The sequence below is a fragment of the Plecotus auritus genome (assembly GCF_963455305.1).
Source record: "Plecotus auritus genome assembly, chromosome: 8".
NCBI lineage: Eukaryota > Metazoa > Chordata > Mammalia > Chiroptera > Vespertilionidae > Plecotus > Plecotus auritus.
Genome location: NC_137782.1, coordinates 49,658,839 through 49,676,956, shown reverse-complemented (window position 1 = coordinate 49,676,956; position 18,118 = coordinate 49,658,839). Strand labels below are relative to the sequence as shown.

Here is an 18,118-nt window from a genome sequence, read left to right as displayed (position 1 = left end):
GAAATTATTAAAATTACAGTACAGAGAAAAAGTACAATAGTCATTTTTAAAATTAAAAAAATTAGTAACTGAGGAATGATCTTAAGTGGTATAATAAATATGTCATTTGAGTCCTAAAAAGGAAGAGAGATCTTGGCTTAAGAAATGAGAATGGCCAAGTGTAAAGAGCAAATAATAAAATTTCACCAGAAAAATGAAACAGTAAGAATATCCAATAACTGTTCATCAGAAATAATGTAGGACTGATAGAATGGCATTCATAAAGTTATGAGAGAAAAACTTTTAACCTATAATTAGATAACCTTCAACAAAGCAAAGTAGAAAAATTAATCAACAATATCACTGAACTCTAAAAATACTAAGTAAAAATTCTTCAGAATTAAGGACATGTGAATTTACACAACATAATAAAATATGGAAATATAAAATATAAAGGTAAATATAAAATGTTTTTTTGTGTTTTATTAATATTTTAAAAATAATTTCACTATTTATGCATTAATAACAATGAGCTGCAAATATATAACATATGTAGAAATAAAATTCATGATGGTGGCACAAACAACAAGATGTGGAAAATAAAAATATCTGGTAGTCAACTTCTTATAGATAAAGATATAACAGTCATTCAAGTAGACTGCTGTGACAAGTGACTAATATACATCAAAATGAACTGCTGATGCACACATCTCAAAATAATGATGCTGAGTCAAAAAATTCATATTCTATGTTTCTATTAATATGTCATTCCAGAAAATGTTAACCTAGCACAGGACCGAAAACAGATTGGTAGTTCAAAGAGAATGGAGGTGAGGAAGGAACAGAAAGGAAGGATGACCAGGCTCATGATGGAACGTTGTGGGTTAATGGCTATGTTCTTTATCTTAATTGAGATTATGGTCTCACAGGAGGAAAAATATGTTTAACCTATAAACTAAAAAATATTTTTTACTTTCTACATGAAGACACTTTCAAACTTGTCCACTGGGAGGCAATATAGATCCAATTAATTGGAAAAAATATTAAAAAAGGAAGTTCAGATTGAGGTACTACATAATACCAATTGTAGAAGTGTTTCAAAATTAGAAAATAATACACTGCCAGACAATTTTCATAAATAGATTGTAAAATAAGTGTAGGTTAAAAAAAAAAAGACATGCAAAATTTATCATGATAATTGCCATGATAGTAGGGAGAGAAATTGGCTTAAAGGCTGGACTTTAAAAATAACTATCACATTTTTCTCCCTCTAAAACAATTTAATTATATATATCAAACAATAGTATTCATTAAATCTGGGTGATTCCTCTACCATATGTCATATTTTTATATGATTGAAATATTTCACAATTAAATTTAAAATTAAGTCAAAATATAATTTTATAATCCTAAATCATAATAAAATAAATATGGGTAGCCTTTTATTTGAACCTTTTTGTATAAAAGTACAAGAATGAAATAGTAGCAGAAATGATGTCTGAATGATGAAATAATGTGGCTTTGTTTATACTCTTCTACATTCTAAATTTTCTATAATGGTAAAAATATACCCTTCTATTTAAGGGAAAGAGAAAACATTTCAAATAATGGTGCACTTGTGATTGAAGAATGTTGGCAGCTGTCAACACGCCAGACTGAGAAATACTCAGGGCTGAGTCCAGGCTAATAAGGAAAAGTGCTATCAATTAGTATTCTGAAATGGTCCCTAGAGAAACAAGCAGTGACATTTTCACCCTACATCTGCAATCCTTGTTATAGTTTCCAATCAGGTGAATAGCTGGATAAAAAATGGCATATTATTTAAATATGGAAAAAGAAATTCATGCTAATACCGTTTCATGTTAGTGTGTTTCAATTTAATCTAATTGCCAGAATCTAGGTATAATTCTTTATATTTATTAAGTAAAATATAGAATATTGTATAATTCAAAATATATGATGTATAATAATAAAATAGCATTGATATTAACATAACATTATATAATGAAACAATTTTAATAGTACTATATTTAAGTAACACTATTTCATAAATATTAAATATTATGTCCAAGTAGAATCATATAATTTCAGTATTGAAAATGCCAGGCCAGCATAGCTCAGTGTTTGAGCACAGATCTATGAATCAGGAGGTCATGGTTTGATTCCCAGTCTGGGCACATGCCCAAGTTGTGGGCTCTATCCCCGGTGTGGGGTGTGCAGGAGGCAGCCAATCAATTATTTCTCTCATCATTGATATTTCTATCTCTCTCTACCTCCCTCTTACTCTCTGAAATCAATAAAAATATATTTTAAAAAAGAGAAAAATTTATTTCATCTAATACATTGCATTCACATAGAAGAAATTTATATCTAGAAAATTTAAGGGATCTGCCCAGTACCAAATAGTTATTTAACAGTAAAGGTAGGACTGGAAACCTAATCTTAAGGGCACAGAGTGAACAATATATACTATGCTTTACTGAGTGGAAGAAAGAAATTTTATAGATATCTGGCATATCATGCATAACATCTGTCATCTTTAAAAATTGAATACAGATCTATAAATTGCATTATACTGTTTGGACAAGTCTTGAAACTAGACATAAAAAATGTTTTCTATTACCATCTTTTAAGACACCTCCAGCCCACTTATTCTAAAGACTCATGAGATTAATAAAAAATGGAAGAATAAGTCAGAATGATGGATTTGGTGGCTGTCGGGGGGAAGATAAAAGTTGAAAGCTGGGGAAATGTGGATGGTTTAAATATAGAAACCTAATCCTATTTGTGATCTCTTAAAAATCAAAGGAAAGTTGGCAGCCTTATAGAGTGACACTCTCCCTCAAGACTTTTAAATGGCTTTCTCAGAACTGCTAATCGGAAATATGGAAAGATATATGAGTGATATAGCCTGCATACATAAGTGAGAAGAAAGCAGCATTTCTGGACTCAAAATTGTCATTGTCCATATGCCAACTCTTTCTCCACAGAGCTAGAATATAAAAGATTGTTCTTTGTCCCATTTATGAACTCTCATTAAACATACTGTGCATATTTACTGTCACGAATAAAAGCTGTGTGCTACAGATAAAGGAATAGAAAGTCAGACTGCCTGTAGAAGAATGTTTCTAGCCCTCTTTGACAGTACTGCCTTCTCCTTTCCCTATTTGTGTGGTGTCCTAAGATACGGACTAACAAGTGCATTTCTCCTTGGCTGGCCATCGGGAACTGTTTTTGAGCAGTGAGGAGGGATGTAGTTTAATGAGCACCCCATTCGAAGTGCTAAACATTGACAAGATTGAGCCTGGGTGGGCAAAGTATTCTAGAATGAGAAGAGACAAATTCCAGTTGCTGAAATACACACTGCAAAATCTCATTAAAAAAAAAAATCAGGTATCTCACCCCTGACACACACACCCCTACCCTCCACAATATACCAAAACATGATTTCTCCTTATTATTTCAAGGCTAAATCTTTGTATGCCTCTGTCCTGATGATCTGTCTAAAACTCCTTTTGGACCATATTCTTAATTATATGTTGCCAATCCAAGTAATCTGTATAGAATTTGTGTCTTTGCCATTGTGTAACCTGATATTAATTTAGCCATTGCATGTCCATAGGCTATTTCTTACACTTATTTTTTTGTGTGACTGCTGTCAAACCTGGAAAATATATTCTTTACAGAAATATCTTCTTCTCTTAATTTTCTTTTAAAAATAAGTAACAAGTACAAATAAAGCAATTCTTTATTTCTAATATCTGAAACATTATTCTAATGTGACTTTCATTATTAAAGAGGTAAACCCATGTACATTTGTCTCTATTTTGATTGTCATTGTATAATTTAAAACCACTGGGAATTCCCTGAAAACTCCAAATCTATTTATTTGGAGAGAATACATAAAATTAGTCTCACAGTTGTTTTTATTCACTTGTAGAAAAAAGTGAATAAAAACAAATTTCAAAATTCATATTCACACAATGTCATTCAGCCATTGAATGTGATGCTTTAGGTCATTTTATGACATGGGAATATGGGTGTAATACTTGGTTAGATGGGAAAAGAAATTAAATACATTTAAAATGATTCCATTCATTTAAGGGAAAAAGGTAGACAAATGCAGAGAAAGTGTAGAAGATTTTGCCCTCATATGCAGACAGTAATCACCTCTGAATTGAGGAATTATAAATTGATTTAAATTTCCTCATGAGTATTTCTATGTTTCAATATTTATTCAGTTAATACATATATATATCATGTTATAATAAATTATAAAACTATTTTACACAAATAATGGTTATTTAGCACCATAGTAAAGATCAAGAAATTATTCTTTACCGACTAAGGTGTTATTCTCCCAAATATGTCGAGATGAAATGTTCTGAAGACAGTTGGTGAACTGAAGAGTCCACCTGTGCAGCAAGGATGGCTGATGGCTAAGACAGTCTGCCACCCACTAGCTGAATGACTTCAGGGAAATGACCCAACCTCTGGGAGCCTTAGTTGTCTCATGTGAAAAGGGAGGATAATAATAACCTATCCCTTAGGGCTGCTATCTTGATTAAATGAGTTTATGCATCCACGGTCTGACACATATTGTTACGTGTTTTAAACTAACTATACAAATACCTACTTATAGGTGAGTGGTAAGGATCTGATCATTTCTTTACTCCAAAACTTTGAAATATTCAGCTGCTGTTATTTCCACAAACAATACACACAGTTTTTAAACTTTATAGATGACTTTTGTAAAAATAGTGTAAGATACATTGTCCTTGATTTATGTGCTCTACATGTATTTTCAAATGATTTGAATGCCATTATATTTTTCCCCAAGCATGGCTAAATGACTATGACAAATAAAAATTGTCATGCTTGAAACAATGTATGATGTTGTATGGGCGTATATAGGCTGAAAATGATCCCAATGAGACACAGAACAATTATGGCTTCAAAGAAGACTAATTATGACTTAATGGATGGAAATATTATAATCTAGGCACTTATACCATTTGTAACTGGATCTATTTAGAAATTGTCTTTTCTATGACCCCTTCTTGATTACATAAAGATAATTATTCCATCTGTGAAAACTTACCAAAATATAATGTATTATGGAAGGCTTGTGGAAAGCTGAACTAAGCTCAGCTATACTAGCTTCTCATAGAAAAAAAGCATGGCAATTAATGTAATATCTCCATCATTAGGAAACCACTCAGTAGGCCTAACAAAAAAACAAAAAAACAAAAAAACAAAAAAAAGAAAACTCTTAAAATAATGGGTTCTAAAGCTATCCTTAAAAATAAGAGAAAAGTGCCTTGGCCAGTTTTGCTGAGTGGATAGACAGTTGGCCCTCAGGCTGAAGAGTCCTGGGTTCAATTATGGTCAAGGGCACATACTTGGGTTGCAAGCTCGGTCCCCAGGGTACGTGCAGGAGGCAACCCATTGCTTTGTCTCTCTCACATCAATGTTTCTCTTTCTCTGTCTCTCCCTTTCCCTTCTACTCTCTCTAAAAATCAATGGAAAAAATATCAAAATATCCTCAGATTAGGATTAACAAAACACACAAAATAAATGAAAGAAAATAAAGTTTTATCTTCATCAATTTAAAGAACTATGTCTAACTTCTATAATGGGGTTAAAGCCAGCAAACAGGGTGCAAAACACATATTAAAATGCGGCTCTTGGGGCTGTAGGTGGCAATATTATAGTAAAAGTAGTTCAATATTTTTTTTCTTTCTCTCTTTTAATTTGAGGGATTACTTATAGGAGGGAAAAATTGAGTCCTTGAAATATCTATTAACAATCTCCATTTATCCCATAAGCACCTTTATAATACCTTATAGCAAAGTAGCATGGATGGTTGGTGGCCAGTTATAGACTAAATCTCAAAGTCTATTTTTTTTTTAATGTTATAGACACTGCCTCAATACTCATTTTGAAGAAGGCACTCTGTATGGTGTGAATCTACTTAAAATCTTGTCTACTTAAACACCGAAGCAAGGATATTTTAATGAATGTTAGGTGTTTCAAATAAAATGTTAGGTGTTTAAAGCTGAAATATCTTGGAGAAATCTGTATTATCTATTGTCTCATTTCCCATCTAAATGTCTACCATTATATCTAATTTATTTTTATTTTTATTTTAATCATTAGTTAAAATACAATGTTAGTTTTCAATGAAATAATGTGAATCTTCTATTCCAAGCATGTTAAATTGGCGACCCATGGGCCGCATGCAGCCCACAATGAATATTTTTGCGGCCCAGCTAATATATTAGTATGTAAGAAATGTTTTAATAAAAATTTCATAACTTAATTTTTACAATATTCTGTTATACATAATTATTAATAACAAACTACAATGTTCGCTAAAGACTGATTACTATAATCATGCTGCATTCATTTCCCTTACGTGCCTTACACGCAGGCGCACTATTTCTCTCCACATGCTCAAAGTCACTCACTAATCAGTGTAGGAGGGTTCCTTTTTCTCCTCATCCTCACCAGCACTTGTCCTTTGTTGATTTGTTGATGATAGCCATTCAGATAGGTATGAGATGGTATCGCATTGTCGTTTTGATTTGCATCTCTCGGATGATCAATGACTTTGAGCATGTTTTCATATGTCTCTTGGCCTTCCTTACATCCTCTTTCAAAAAGTATCTATTTAGGTCCATTGCCCATTTTTTTATTGGGTTGTTTATCTTCCTTTTGTTAAGTTGTATGAGTTCCCTGTAAATATTGGAGATTAAACCCTTATCGGTGATAACATTGGCAAGTATGTTCTCCCATGTAGTGGGCTTTCTTGTTGTTTTGTTGATGGTTTCTTTTTCTGTGCAGAAGCTTTTTATTTTTATGTAGTCCCATTTGTTTATTTTCTCTTTAGTTTCCATTGCCCTAGGAGCAGTATCAGTGAAGCTATTGCTTCGACATATGTCTGATATTTTGCTGCCTGTGGATTCCTCTAGTATTTTTATGGTTTTCTGTCTTATGTTTAAGTCCTTTATCCATTTTGAGTTTATTTTTGTGTATGGTGTAAGTTGGTGGTCTAGTTTCATTTTTTTTTTGCATGTATCTGTCCAATTTTCCCAACACCATTTATTGAAGAGACTGTCTTGTGACTCCATTGTATGTTCATGCCTCCTTTGTCAAATATTGATTGAGCATAGTGGTTTGGGTCAATATCCGGGTTCTCTATTCTATTCCATTGGTCTATATGTCTGTTCTTGTGCCAGTACCAGGCAGTGTTGAGAACAGTGGCTTTGGGAATGCAGACTGTTGCAGCCACTGTGGAGAAAAGTATGGAGTTTCCTCAGAAAACTAAACATGGAGCTCCCATTTGACCAGGTGATCATACTTCTAGTAATATATCCCAAGAAACTAGAAACATCAACCAGAAAGGATATATGCACCCCTATGTTCATAGTAGCACAATTTACCATAGCTAAGATTTGGAAACAGCCTAAGTGTCCATCAGCAGATGAGTGGATTAAAAAACTGTGGTACATCTACACAATGGAATACTATGCTGCTGTAAAAAAGAAGGAATTCTTAGCATTTGCAACAGCATGGATGGTATTGGAGAGCATTATGCTAAGTGAAATAAGCCAGTCGGAGAAAGATAAAAATCACATGATCTCACTCATTTGTGGAATATAATGAACAACATAAACTAATGAACAAAAACAGTTCCAGAGACAGATAAGCATCGATCAGACCATCAAACCTCAGAATGAAGGTAGGGGAGGGTGGGGGTAAGGGGAAGAGATCAACCAAAGGACTTGTATGCATGCATATAAGCCTAACCAATGGACACAGACAACAGGGGGATGAGGGGATGAGTGGGGGTTTGGGGGGGCATTGGGGGGATAAGGACACATGTTTAATACCTTAATCAATAAAGAAAACAAAAAAAAAGGAAAAAAGAAAAAATAAATAAGCAAAGAGAAAATAATGTCTTAGAGAGCTCTTAACAGGAAAGTGTAATTTAAAAGGAGGGTTAATATCTAACTAAAAAGTGATATTATGGAGCTTTTATTTTTCATCTAACACTACAGGAAAAGGGTTATACTTTGCTCTACTAGTTCATGAGCAATTCCAAGAAGTATTTGCTCAATGACAAAAAGCATTACCATTAAAACACAAGCAAAAGATGCATCTATGTTCTTTTCTCTTTATTATTTTTAGTGTTCTACTTATAGTTCATGTTTTTCTCTGAATTGGGTAGTATTATTTCTTTATCAAAGGATGTCATAGAATCTTCACTAAAGATTTTAAAGAATAAAATAGATAGCAAGTTTTTGGAAACAATTTACTAGTAGCTATAATTCAACTTTAAAGCTGGAAAATTGTGGCATTTTTCTGTCCTATTATTGATATATAACTTGCTCATTTTATTGGGAATGACATTTCTAATTTCTAGAAAAATTACTTAGGTTATTTTAAACCATAACTTATGTGCCCAAATTATTTCCACTTTAATATACTATTTTGCAAATTTACAATGATCCTTTATCATGTAAGTTCTTAGAATGAAGACACAGAAAATGTGGATATACTAATCCTGCATGTTGATAAGTCACTGTTGTATAATAACATACAACATTTTTATTTTATTAACATTGGCTCAGATCATGATATAATTTTCAGGTGTACAACATTATAATTCACCATCTAATATACTACACTATGCTCACCACAAAGAGTCTAGTTTCCATCCATCACCACACAATTGGTCACCCTTTACCCATTTTGTCCCTCTCCACCCCTGAAACCACTCAGGTAAGCACTCACCTGTTGCCTGCTTCTCTGTTGTTTTGTGTTTGTTTGTTTGCTTGGTGTTTTTGTTGTTGATGGTGGTGGTGGTGGTGGTGTGTGTGTGTATTTGACTTGGTATTCCAAAGTAGGGTCTCTGAAAATTGTGTTTTGCTCTAATATTAAGACATTCTTTGAAACTTGGAGACAAAGTTCCGAACTCCGCCCCTCACGTCGCTGCCCCGCCGTCTGGCCCCGGCGGACCCGAGACCCGCTACCAACCAATCTGCCCGGCACTCGTGTGCACCATGTCTGCTTCCTCCAGCGGCACTGCTATGAAGAACGTGGTTCAACAGCTCCGGCTGGAGGCCGGGCTCACCCGCGAGAAGGTTTCCCAGGCAGCTGCAGACTGGAAACAATTCTGTCTGCAAAATGCTCAACATGACCCTCTGCTGACTGGAGTACCTTCAAGTACCAATCCCTTCAGACCCCAGAAAGTTTGTTCCTTTTTGTAGTAAAATGAATTTTAAAGGTGTTCTAAACCACTTTTCTTGAACCGGTGAATATTCAAAGAGAGCTAAATCTGAAGCCTGTACAAAAAGCTTACCCTATAACATGTGCCATATTATACAAACTTTTGCTTTTGTCAGTCCTTAACATTTACCTCTCTGAATTTTCAAGAATTTCTATTTCACAAGAATGATTATTTTATATACACTGGCAGCAGCATACAAATAAAATACTTAGTATAAAAATTAAAAAAAGACATTCTTTGATGATTGTGAATGTCTTCTATAAAGCAGTTAATGCAACAAATTCCTGAAGCCAACATTTCTGCTTTACTAAAGCTAGAACTGTTTTGAAACTGAGATGAGAATTCTCCTACTGAATCATATAAGAATCTGCAAGAGGGCATGTATCATTTCAAAAGGAAATTGACCAGTTAAGTTGTGGAAAGGCAGGTTTAGACCATGTGCCGGATTCTCTCAAATGAGGGGTGATGTGAGTTGCTAACAAACTCTCTAATAGTGTGGATTTTTTTTTTAAGTGTCAAACGTATTTCTGGTCACTTTGGTAAAAGTAACTCATTTCTCAAATATGTGAGCTGTAAGCAGTTTTGCCAGTGAAAAGGATTCATACAAGGTTATTAAATTCCATATTTGTTTATGTTTCATCCCCAATCTGACATGCCAAGGCAAAGATACAGGTATTTGAAGATCATGGGCAGTAAAGAAATTCACCATGACAAAAAAATAAAAAAATTCCATTTCCTCATATTCATCAGCAGAGTTCTCAAACATGAGGTCAGTGGCAATAAAACCCAGTCAACAAAGGTATGTGAAAAGAACACTATATTCTTTTAAACACAAAACACTAATTTATATCACAATATTGTCAATAACATGTTATATACTACTGTGTAATATCTGAAATCCTATCTAATAAAAGAGTAATATGCAAATTGACCATATCTCCGCTACACCCACAAGCCACACCCACCAGCCGATCAGGAGCGAGTATGCAAATTAACCCAACCAAGATGGCTGCGGCCATGAAGTGAGCAGGAGGTTTGGGTTTCCCTGGCAATGGAGGAACCCAAGCTTCCCACACACCCTGGCCAGTCCTGGACTCCACTCAAGGCTACAAAGTTTCAATTATAGAAGATAAATAAATCCCAGCAAAAATGGTGGCAGCCATGGAGCTGGAGAGAGCAGGAGGCTTGGGTTGCCCCTGACAATGGAGGAAGCCAAGCTTCCTGGCCTGCCTTGGCCTCTGCTTAAGGCAAAAAAGTTTCAATTATAGAAGATAAATAAATCCCAAGAAAAATGGCTGCGGCCACAGAGCGAGCAGGAGGCTTGGGTTACCCTGGTGATGGAGGAAGCCAAGCTTTCTGCCCACCCTGGCCTGCCCGGGCCTCCACTCACGCTCAAGGCTACAAAGTTTCAATTATAGAAGATAAATAAATCCCCTGCCCGGGCCTCCTCCTGGGTCACCAAGGTGGGGGAGGGTGGGTGGCCGGCCTGCAAACCACCACAGGCCCCTCTCCCAGGCCACCCCATGCCTCAAGGGAACCCCCACCCTGATCTGGGACACCCTTAAGGGAAAACCAGCCAGCCCCCACCCATGCACCAGGCCTCTATCCTATCTAATAAAAGAGTAATATGCAAATTGACCATCACTCCAACACACAAGATGGCTGCCCCCATGTGGTCAAAGATGGCTGCCCCCATGTGGACACAAGATGGCCACCACAAGTTGGACAGCAGGGGAGGGCAGTTGGGAGGAACCAGGCCTGCAAGGGAGGGCAGTTGGGGGTGATCAAGCCTGCCCGGGAGGGCAGTTAGAGGTGACCAGGCCTGCAAGGGAGGGAAGTTGGGGGCAACCGGGCCTTCAGGGTAGGGCAGTTGGGGGGGACACAGGCCTACAGGGGAGAGCAGTTTGGGGGAACCAAGCCTACAGGGAGGGCAGTTAGGGGTGATCAGGCCTGCAAGGGAGGCAGTTGGGGGGTGAGCAGGCCTGCAGGGGAGGGCAGTCAGGGGCAATCAGGCTGGCAGGGGACCAGTTAGACATCAATCAGGCTGTCAGGGGAGTGGTTAGGGGGTGATCAGGCTGGCAGGCAGAAGCGGTTAGGGGCAATCAGGAAGGCAGGCAGGCGAGCAGTTGGGAGCCAGCAGTCCTGGATTGTGAGAGGATGTCCGACTGCCTGTTTAGGCATGATCCCACTGGGAAGTCGGACATCCCTTGAGGGGTCCCAGATTGGAGAGAGTGCAAGCTGGGCTGAGGGACACCCCCTCATGCATGAATTTCGTGCACCGGGCCTTTAGTATAACATAATATTTAAGGGGCACATGTTAAGAGAATGGGTGACAAACAATGCAGTATCAATTTATATTATAAAAATTCCTAAAAGAATAATAAGAATTCTAAAAAATGCATAGGAGGCATTTGTGCATATAATTTTAAAGCATCCTCAATTTATGATGATTTAATTGAATTTATAAAAAGTCTCCTGGCTGGAGATAAGTATTCTGGAAACATTCCAAAGGGGAAAAAAAACAACAAAAATATAAGCAGATAATATGTGCTTTAAGACTTCTACAAATTGTGTGTGTGTGAGGGAGGAAGGGAAGTAGGAAATGAGAGAGAAAGAATAAATATTTCATTAACACACAAGGAAAGGACTTATTAAAACTGAGGCTGTAAAATGCCAATATAATTTACATAATCTGATACATTTCAGTCATTGTTAAGACTTGGGAAATTAGAAAATACATGTAATAAATTAGATGATTTCTAGATATCATAAGCTGGTTGTTTTTAAAAATTGAATGATTCCAGACTTTTAATTTTGTTATGTTTATTCCTTTTAGGAAATAATTTATTGGTTAAAAAATTTGGTAAGGAGAATATTCAGATTATATTGAAATTTAAACATTTTTAAATAGTTTTACAATGTATTTTTAAATTATGGTTGACATACATTCCATTAGTAAGTTACTCTGATTTTATTGACTATATTCCCTATATTTTATAATACTTCTCAGTAATTTATTTTATAACTGGAAGTTTGTAATTCTTCACCCCCTCTAGCTTTTTCAAATAAAAAATTATAAGCATGCATATTTATATAATTGACATACTTAAACATCCAAAGTATTTAGAATTTTAATAGAGTATTATTTGAACATATTTTATTATGTTATTTGATATTGTAAATACACCCAAAATATCCATATTACTAAATTTGCAAACATTTTATATAAATAATATCTTCTATATAAATATAGTAAGTGAATTCATAGAGCTCAAGTTAAATTTATATAATATAAAGAAAACATTTACCATACTATTTAGATATTTTTTGTTGTTTACCTCTTCCTCTGTTTGTTGTTGATTTTTTAAATATATGTTAGTTACAGATTTACTAAATCTCTTTGACAAAACTTCAATGAATATTTTTTCAAAATTAGCAGCCTAATTAAAATTATTTTTAACAAATTAAAATTGAAACAATATTAAATGTCAATATTAACATTTTGCATTTTGTTAATTTATACATTCATGTGATTTGTATTTGATAAATTAGCCTTTTTATTATATGTAATGAATATAATATATTGCAAATTAATATATATGCATGCTTTAATATGTATGTGTTTATATTCATAATATACTCATTAGTTTACTTTTATTAGTATTATTATTATAACATTCTTAGTTACTTAAGCTTTTGGTTTTCAGAATTGTCTAATGTCAATGGCAAGTTTGATAGAAAAAGAGAAAGAAAAGTAAATAACTGTATGTCAGATTTGATAATAGATTATCCTTCAAAGAAACATTTAGATTTATTTTGATATGCAGAAAGCACCAAACTGAATATCATTTACTAAAAATAAATTATTTATCATATATTAAAATATTCACTCTGTAAATAAATATTTCCCTCATATCTTTAAGGTTGACAACTTTATTGTTCATAACATTTGATAGTACAGACTAATGCATGATAAATTAAAAACCAAAGGCTAGAGAAAGTAAAAGATGCAGTAGTGAGTGGAACATACCTCCCAGGAAACAATGTTTCGAAAGTTCTAGATGTGAGCAACTTTTTATTTTCCTCCGTCTAAATGGTAAAGATGGCGAGTTGCTCTCCCATATAGTTGTGTTAGAGAAAGTTCAGTATACATGTCACAGGTTTAAAATTTTATAATTTTTTCTTTCCTTTATGAAGTGCAAACTAACAAAGAGCTTTTCAAAGTACTTTCTGCCCTTATAGTCATTAAAGAAATAATTTATATAGTTCAGTATATGCCTGATTAACACGTTCTTACCTGTGTCTCCTCAAGTTCAAGGAATTCTGTGGAAATTAACATTCCAAATTCATGTTTACCACCTGAGAAGTATTAGAAGAGATGGTCCTTACTTTGCTTCTCATCAAAACTGCATGAGCCACATTGCTCTGAGCTTGGGCTTTAAGTACTCTTATGTCACTGCTTAATACTGAATGCTATTTTGGGTTTAGTGTGTAAAACCACGGACACTGAGCCCTTTGTGTGAAATATCATAAGGTCTCTCTGGTGTCCACTCATAGTCTGGAATTCAAATGCAGACAGCTCAAGCAAGTAGTATGAGCTGATTATATATGGGTTTTTCCTTTTTTCTAACAACAAACAAACAAACAAAAAAATAAAGTACTTATTGGTTTGAGCTGATAAAGGGGAGATGCAACTTATGTAAGAGAATTCCGCAAGTGGAAAGGTCATGCCCTCTGCTTGGGATTAGCTGATGGAACAAATGACAGGAAAGTTTCTAAAAAGAGAAGAGCTTTTCTTTCCATTGTGTCTGTGCCTTCTGGCTGCTTCTTAATTCAGTCTTTCTGCTCAGAAATCGGTAACACAGAGAAAGAGAAGGCAGTGTCTAAATTGTAATCCTCCTCTTTTCCTGGGCTTATTTACTACCTAAATATACTGATTTCACGAAATGTATAATTAGATTTTGTCATAAATATTATTTATTGTAAAATACATAATATTAAGTTTTATGCTGTTTTTTCAAGCCGTGTTCAGTTAAAAGTAATTTGTACCAGAACTTAAACTGTTTCCTAGGGTCAATAGGAGGTAACCGCTGAAAATTCCCACGTTGTAACCAATCACTGAAGAACCAAGAGTCCCTGCCTCCTCACTCTCTCAGCGGCTTGATAACAATACATCCCTGAGCCACATGCATGTTTCAGTCTGAGTGCTCCCAGTTTACAAACTGTCTTTTTGGTGTATGCACAATAAACTTAGATTAATTCCTAAAAATAACAATAATTCACAAACCAATTCAGAGAGAGGTGAAAAATATGAACAGTGTCTAAAACTATGAATGTCTATATAACAACATTTTAAGGTTTGTATGTACAGTTATTGTAAGGAGACAGCATCAATTTCAGTCCTGCAATATTGGGACTATAAGCATGTGCATTGCTTTTTTATCCTAAGGAGGGAAAGATGGTAGCAAAAGGGTTACAACTAATGCTGTGAGAATGAAATACAATGCGGTCTGATTTATGCTTATTTCATTTTTTTTTTGAATTCACAAAAAAACACAAATTTTATAAGTTACTGTTTGTTAAATAAATGTTCCGTACCTCTGTGACATGTGGCAAATCAAACAGAAGTTAGCTTTTTTTTTTTTTTTCAATCGTGGTAAGGACACAACATAAGATCGATCCTCTTAACAAATTTTCAAGTGTACAACACAGTATGGTAAACTATAGGTACAACGTTGTAAAACACATCTCTAGAAGCCAAACATTATACCCATCAAACACCCTCCCATCCCCTCGCTGCCTGGCTCTATCCACCAGCTTCTCCTCTCTGCTTCTGTGAATGTGACTAACTCAAATGTCTCAAGTAAGTGGAATCATTCAATATTTGTCCTTTTGAGACTTGCTCGTTTACTTAGCATAATTTCCTCAGGGCTGTATCCACGTTCCAGAATACGCAAGAGATGTGAGAATCTCACATTTTACAGGATGTGGCTTCTTGCTTAGATACAATTTCCAGCCCCACTTTGGATTGCAATGACACTTTTGAACCTGAGAGGTCACATTCAACATCATGTCCTGAGAGCTTATTTTATGGCATAAGGGAGCAAGTGTGGGCCGCACTGCTACACTGATTGTTACAATACCTTAAAAAATCCACCACATCTGTAGAAACTACAGTGAGACAGGATTATGTTTCAATGGACAGTCTGGAACTATATGTTTGATGTAGGACACCATTAACAGCAATTTTTTAATTTCTTTAAATGGAAGATGTTTTTATAAAACACCTGTGCAAGGAAACCAACTAGATTTGATTTTCAGATAGCCTCAAAGCACTTTAAAATTTAAATTACTTAGCAAGGATGTTGTCTGCCCTGAAGGACAAAAGACAGACTAGAACCCAGCAAGTCTTTACAACTATGTCACAACCAAGAATGTAGACGACAGGGCTGATGGGAATAGGAATCATACCAGCTGAAGTCTTTTCCAGCTAGAGGAGGAGAAAGAAATTTTGAAGAGTGAACGGAACATGACTGCATATGAAAGGAGAGTCTCAGAACTAGTACACCACTACTCACAGGAGAGTCAAAGCCATGACATGAAGGGTTTTTGGAGGTCTCCATACCACAGAATAAACACGTGAGAGGGTGGACAGCTCCTCAGACAGATGCTGTTTCATAACTGCAGAGAAACATTCTGGTAAGCAATCAGCATTCTCACGCAGCCTGGGGGAATTCTACCTATGTCATCCGCCAGCAGGATGGGCAAGAGAGCCTGAAGTTTCAGAGCCTTCAAGCAAGAATTGTATTGAATAAATCTAAAGGTATGAATTAAAATGTAATAATTCATCAATGCTCTGAAGAGCCAACATTTTTTATAAACCAGATATTTGAAAAATGTAAATCTATTGATTAACTGTAGACTGAACCATCTAATAAATTTCAGATATAATGTAGGCAGGAGACAAAAGCCAAACATCACTCAGATTCTGACTTATTCCTTGAAGATAAACCTTTAAGCAGAAAGCTTCGGTCTACCAGCTTCACAGCCTTGACTATCCAGGTACCTTCCATTAAATATTTAGGTTTCATCCAATCACTGTGTTCAGGATGATAAAAGATAAGGTCTACATCATCACCAGTCCTGAGCATAGTATTTCTCAAATTAAAATTATACTCACACATATTTTTTGAAAAAACAATTATGATATATTGTCCTAGCGGCCCAGGGGTCCTCAAACTACGGCCCGCGGGCCACATGCGGCCCGCCGAGGACATTTATCTGGCCCACCGGGTGCCGCTGCCTGTCCTGCTTAGCAGCTGACTCGTCCCAGGCCCGCAGTGCGCATAGGAATTTGTTCATAGTTTTTTTTTTAAACTATAGTCTGGCCCTCCAATGGTCTGAGAGACAGTGAACTGGCCCCCTGTTTAAAAAGTTTGAGGACCCCTGTAGCCAGTTTGGCTCAGTGAATAGAGCATCAGCCTGCAGACCAAAGGGTCCTGGGTTTGATTTCAGTCAAGGGCATGTACCTTGGTTGCAGGCTCCTCATGGCCCCAGACCCATGCGGGAGGCAACCAATCGATGTGTTTCTCTCACATCAATGTTTCTTTCTGTGTTCCCTCTCTCTCCTACTCTCCCTAAAAATCAATGGAAAAATATCCTCGGTTGAGTATTAAAAAAAAATTATACTATATTAAGATAGAATAATTTGCCCTGGTTGTGTTCTCAATGGTTAGAGCATTACCCTCCCCCACCACCACCACCCCCAACACACACACACACTCCAAAGGGTCTTGGATTTGATTCCCAGTCAAGGGCACATACTTGGGTTGTAGAGTTGATCCCAGACCCAGTCGGAGTGCATACTGAAGACAACCAATCAATGTGTCTTTCTCACGTTGATGTCTCTCTCTCTCTCTCTCTCTCTCTCTCTCTCTCTCTCTCTCTCCTCTTTCACTCTCTCTAAAATAAATCAATGAGTATAAACAAAAATTTTTTAAGAAGATAGGATAATTTGAAAATGTATTTGCTATATAGCATCACTGTATTCATTAGGATTTTTGAAGCTGCCATATAAAAACTAATACAAAACAAAGTCCCAAAACTGCTTAAAGAATGAAGAAATTTGACACATGCATAGAAAGAAAGACTTAGGATTAGTTGATTCAATGCCTTCACAATGTAATTAGTTATCCAGGTCCACTTGATCTCTCCTTGTGCTCAAGAGTAAGTAATTTTTCTCAAAGTGCTCCCAAAGCACTCTATGTTTGTCTTATTGACTAAAATAATCATTTGTCCATATGTGAGCAAATTATGCCAAAGAGAAAAGCTTAGAGAATCACTAAGCCATTCCTGCACCAGGAAGTAAGAAGTACCTGTTGGAGAAACAGATTGATTTCATCAAATAAGGGTGAGATACTTGACTCTAGTTATAAGCCAACAGTATTCACTGTAAGTATTATTGGTGGGGAGAGGTGTACATCTCCACCTGTTGCTTCTGGGGTGGGCTTCTTGCCATATCCTGAGAAAAGGAATTTTCTGAGACTCACATGAGAGGATGAAGTATTGTTGAAGGCTTTATATCTGTGGAATGACACCCACTGAGTGCCCAAGGTCCCCTCCCTCGCCTACCAACCCTGGAAGAAGTGTAGCTGTGGCTTCAATAGGGCTAAAAGGTGCTAACCGGTTTGGCTCAGTGGATAGAGCGTCGGCCTGTGGACTCAAGGGTCCCAGGTTCGATTCCAGTCAAGGGCATGTACCTTGGTTGCCGGCACATCCATTGCAGGGTGTGCAGGAAGCAGCTGGTTGATGTTTCTCTCTCATCGATGTTTCTAACTCTTTATC

At 36.0% G+C, this 18,118-nt stretch overlaps 2 protein-coding genes across 2 annotated transcripts in view; one reads left to right on the top strand and one right to left on the bottom strand.

Moving 5' to 3' along the window:
• Positions 1-13,691, bottom strand: part of CDH19 (cadherin 19) — a 61,256-nt gene extending 47,565 nt beyond the window's left edge. Inside the window, exon 1 of the mRNA XM_080684556.1 lies at positions 13,572-13,691. The gene's annotated coding sequence lies outside the window, so the exon portion shown is untranslated. The remainder of the gene's footprint in view (positions 1-13,571) is intronic.
• Positions 9,015-9,254, top strand: LOC308256353 (guanine nucleotide-binding protein G(I)/G(S)/G(O) subunit gamma-5-like; the record flags this gene model as incomplete). The annotated part of the gene is made up of 1 exon (XM_080684599.1): positions 9,015-9,254. Exon 1 carries the CDS (start codon positions 9,048-9,050, stop codon positions 9,252-9,254), a length of 207 nt encoding a protein of 68 aa, XP_080540725.1. The 5' UTR covers positions 9,015-9,047.
• Positions 13,692-18,118: the final 4,427 nt, after the last annotated feature.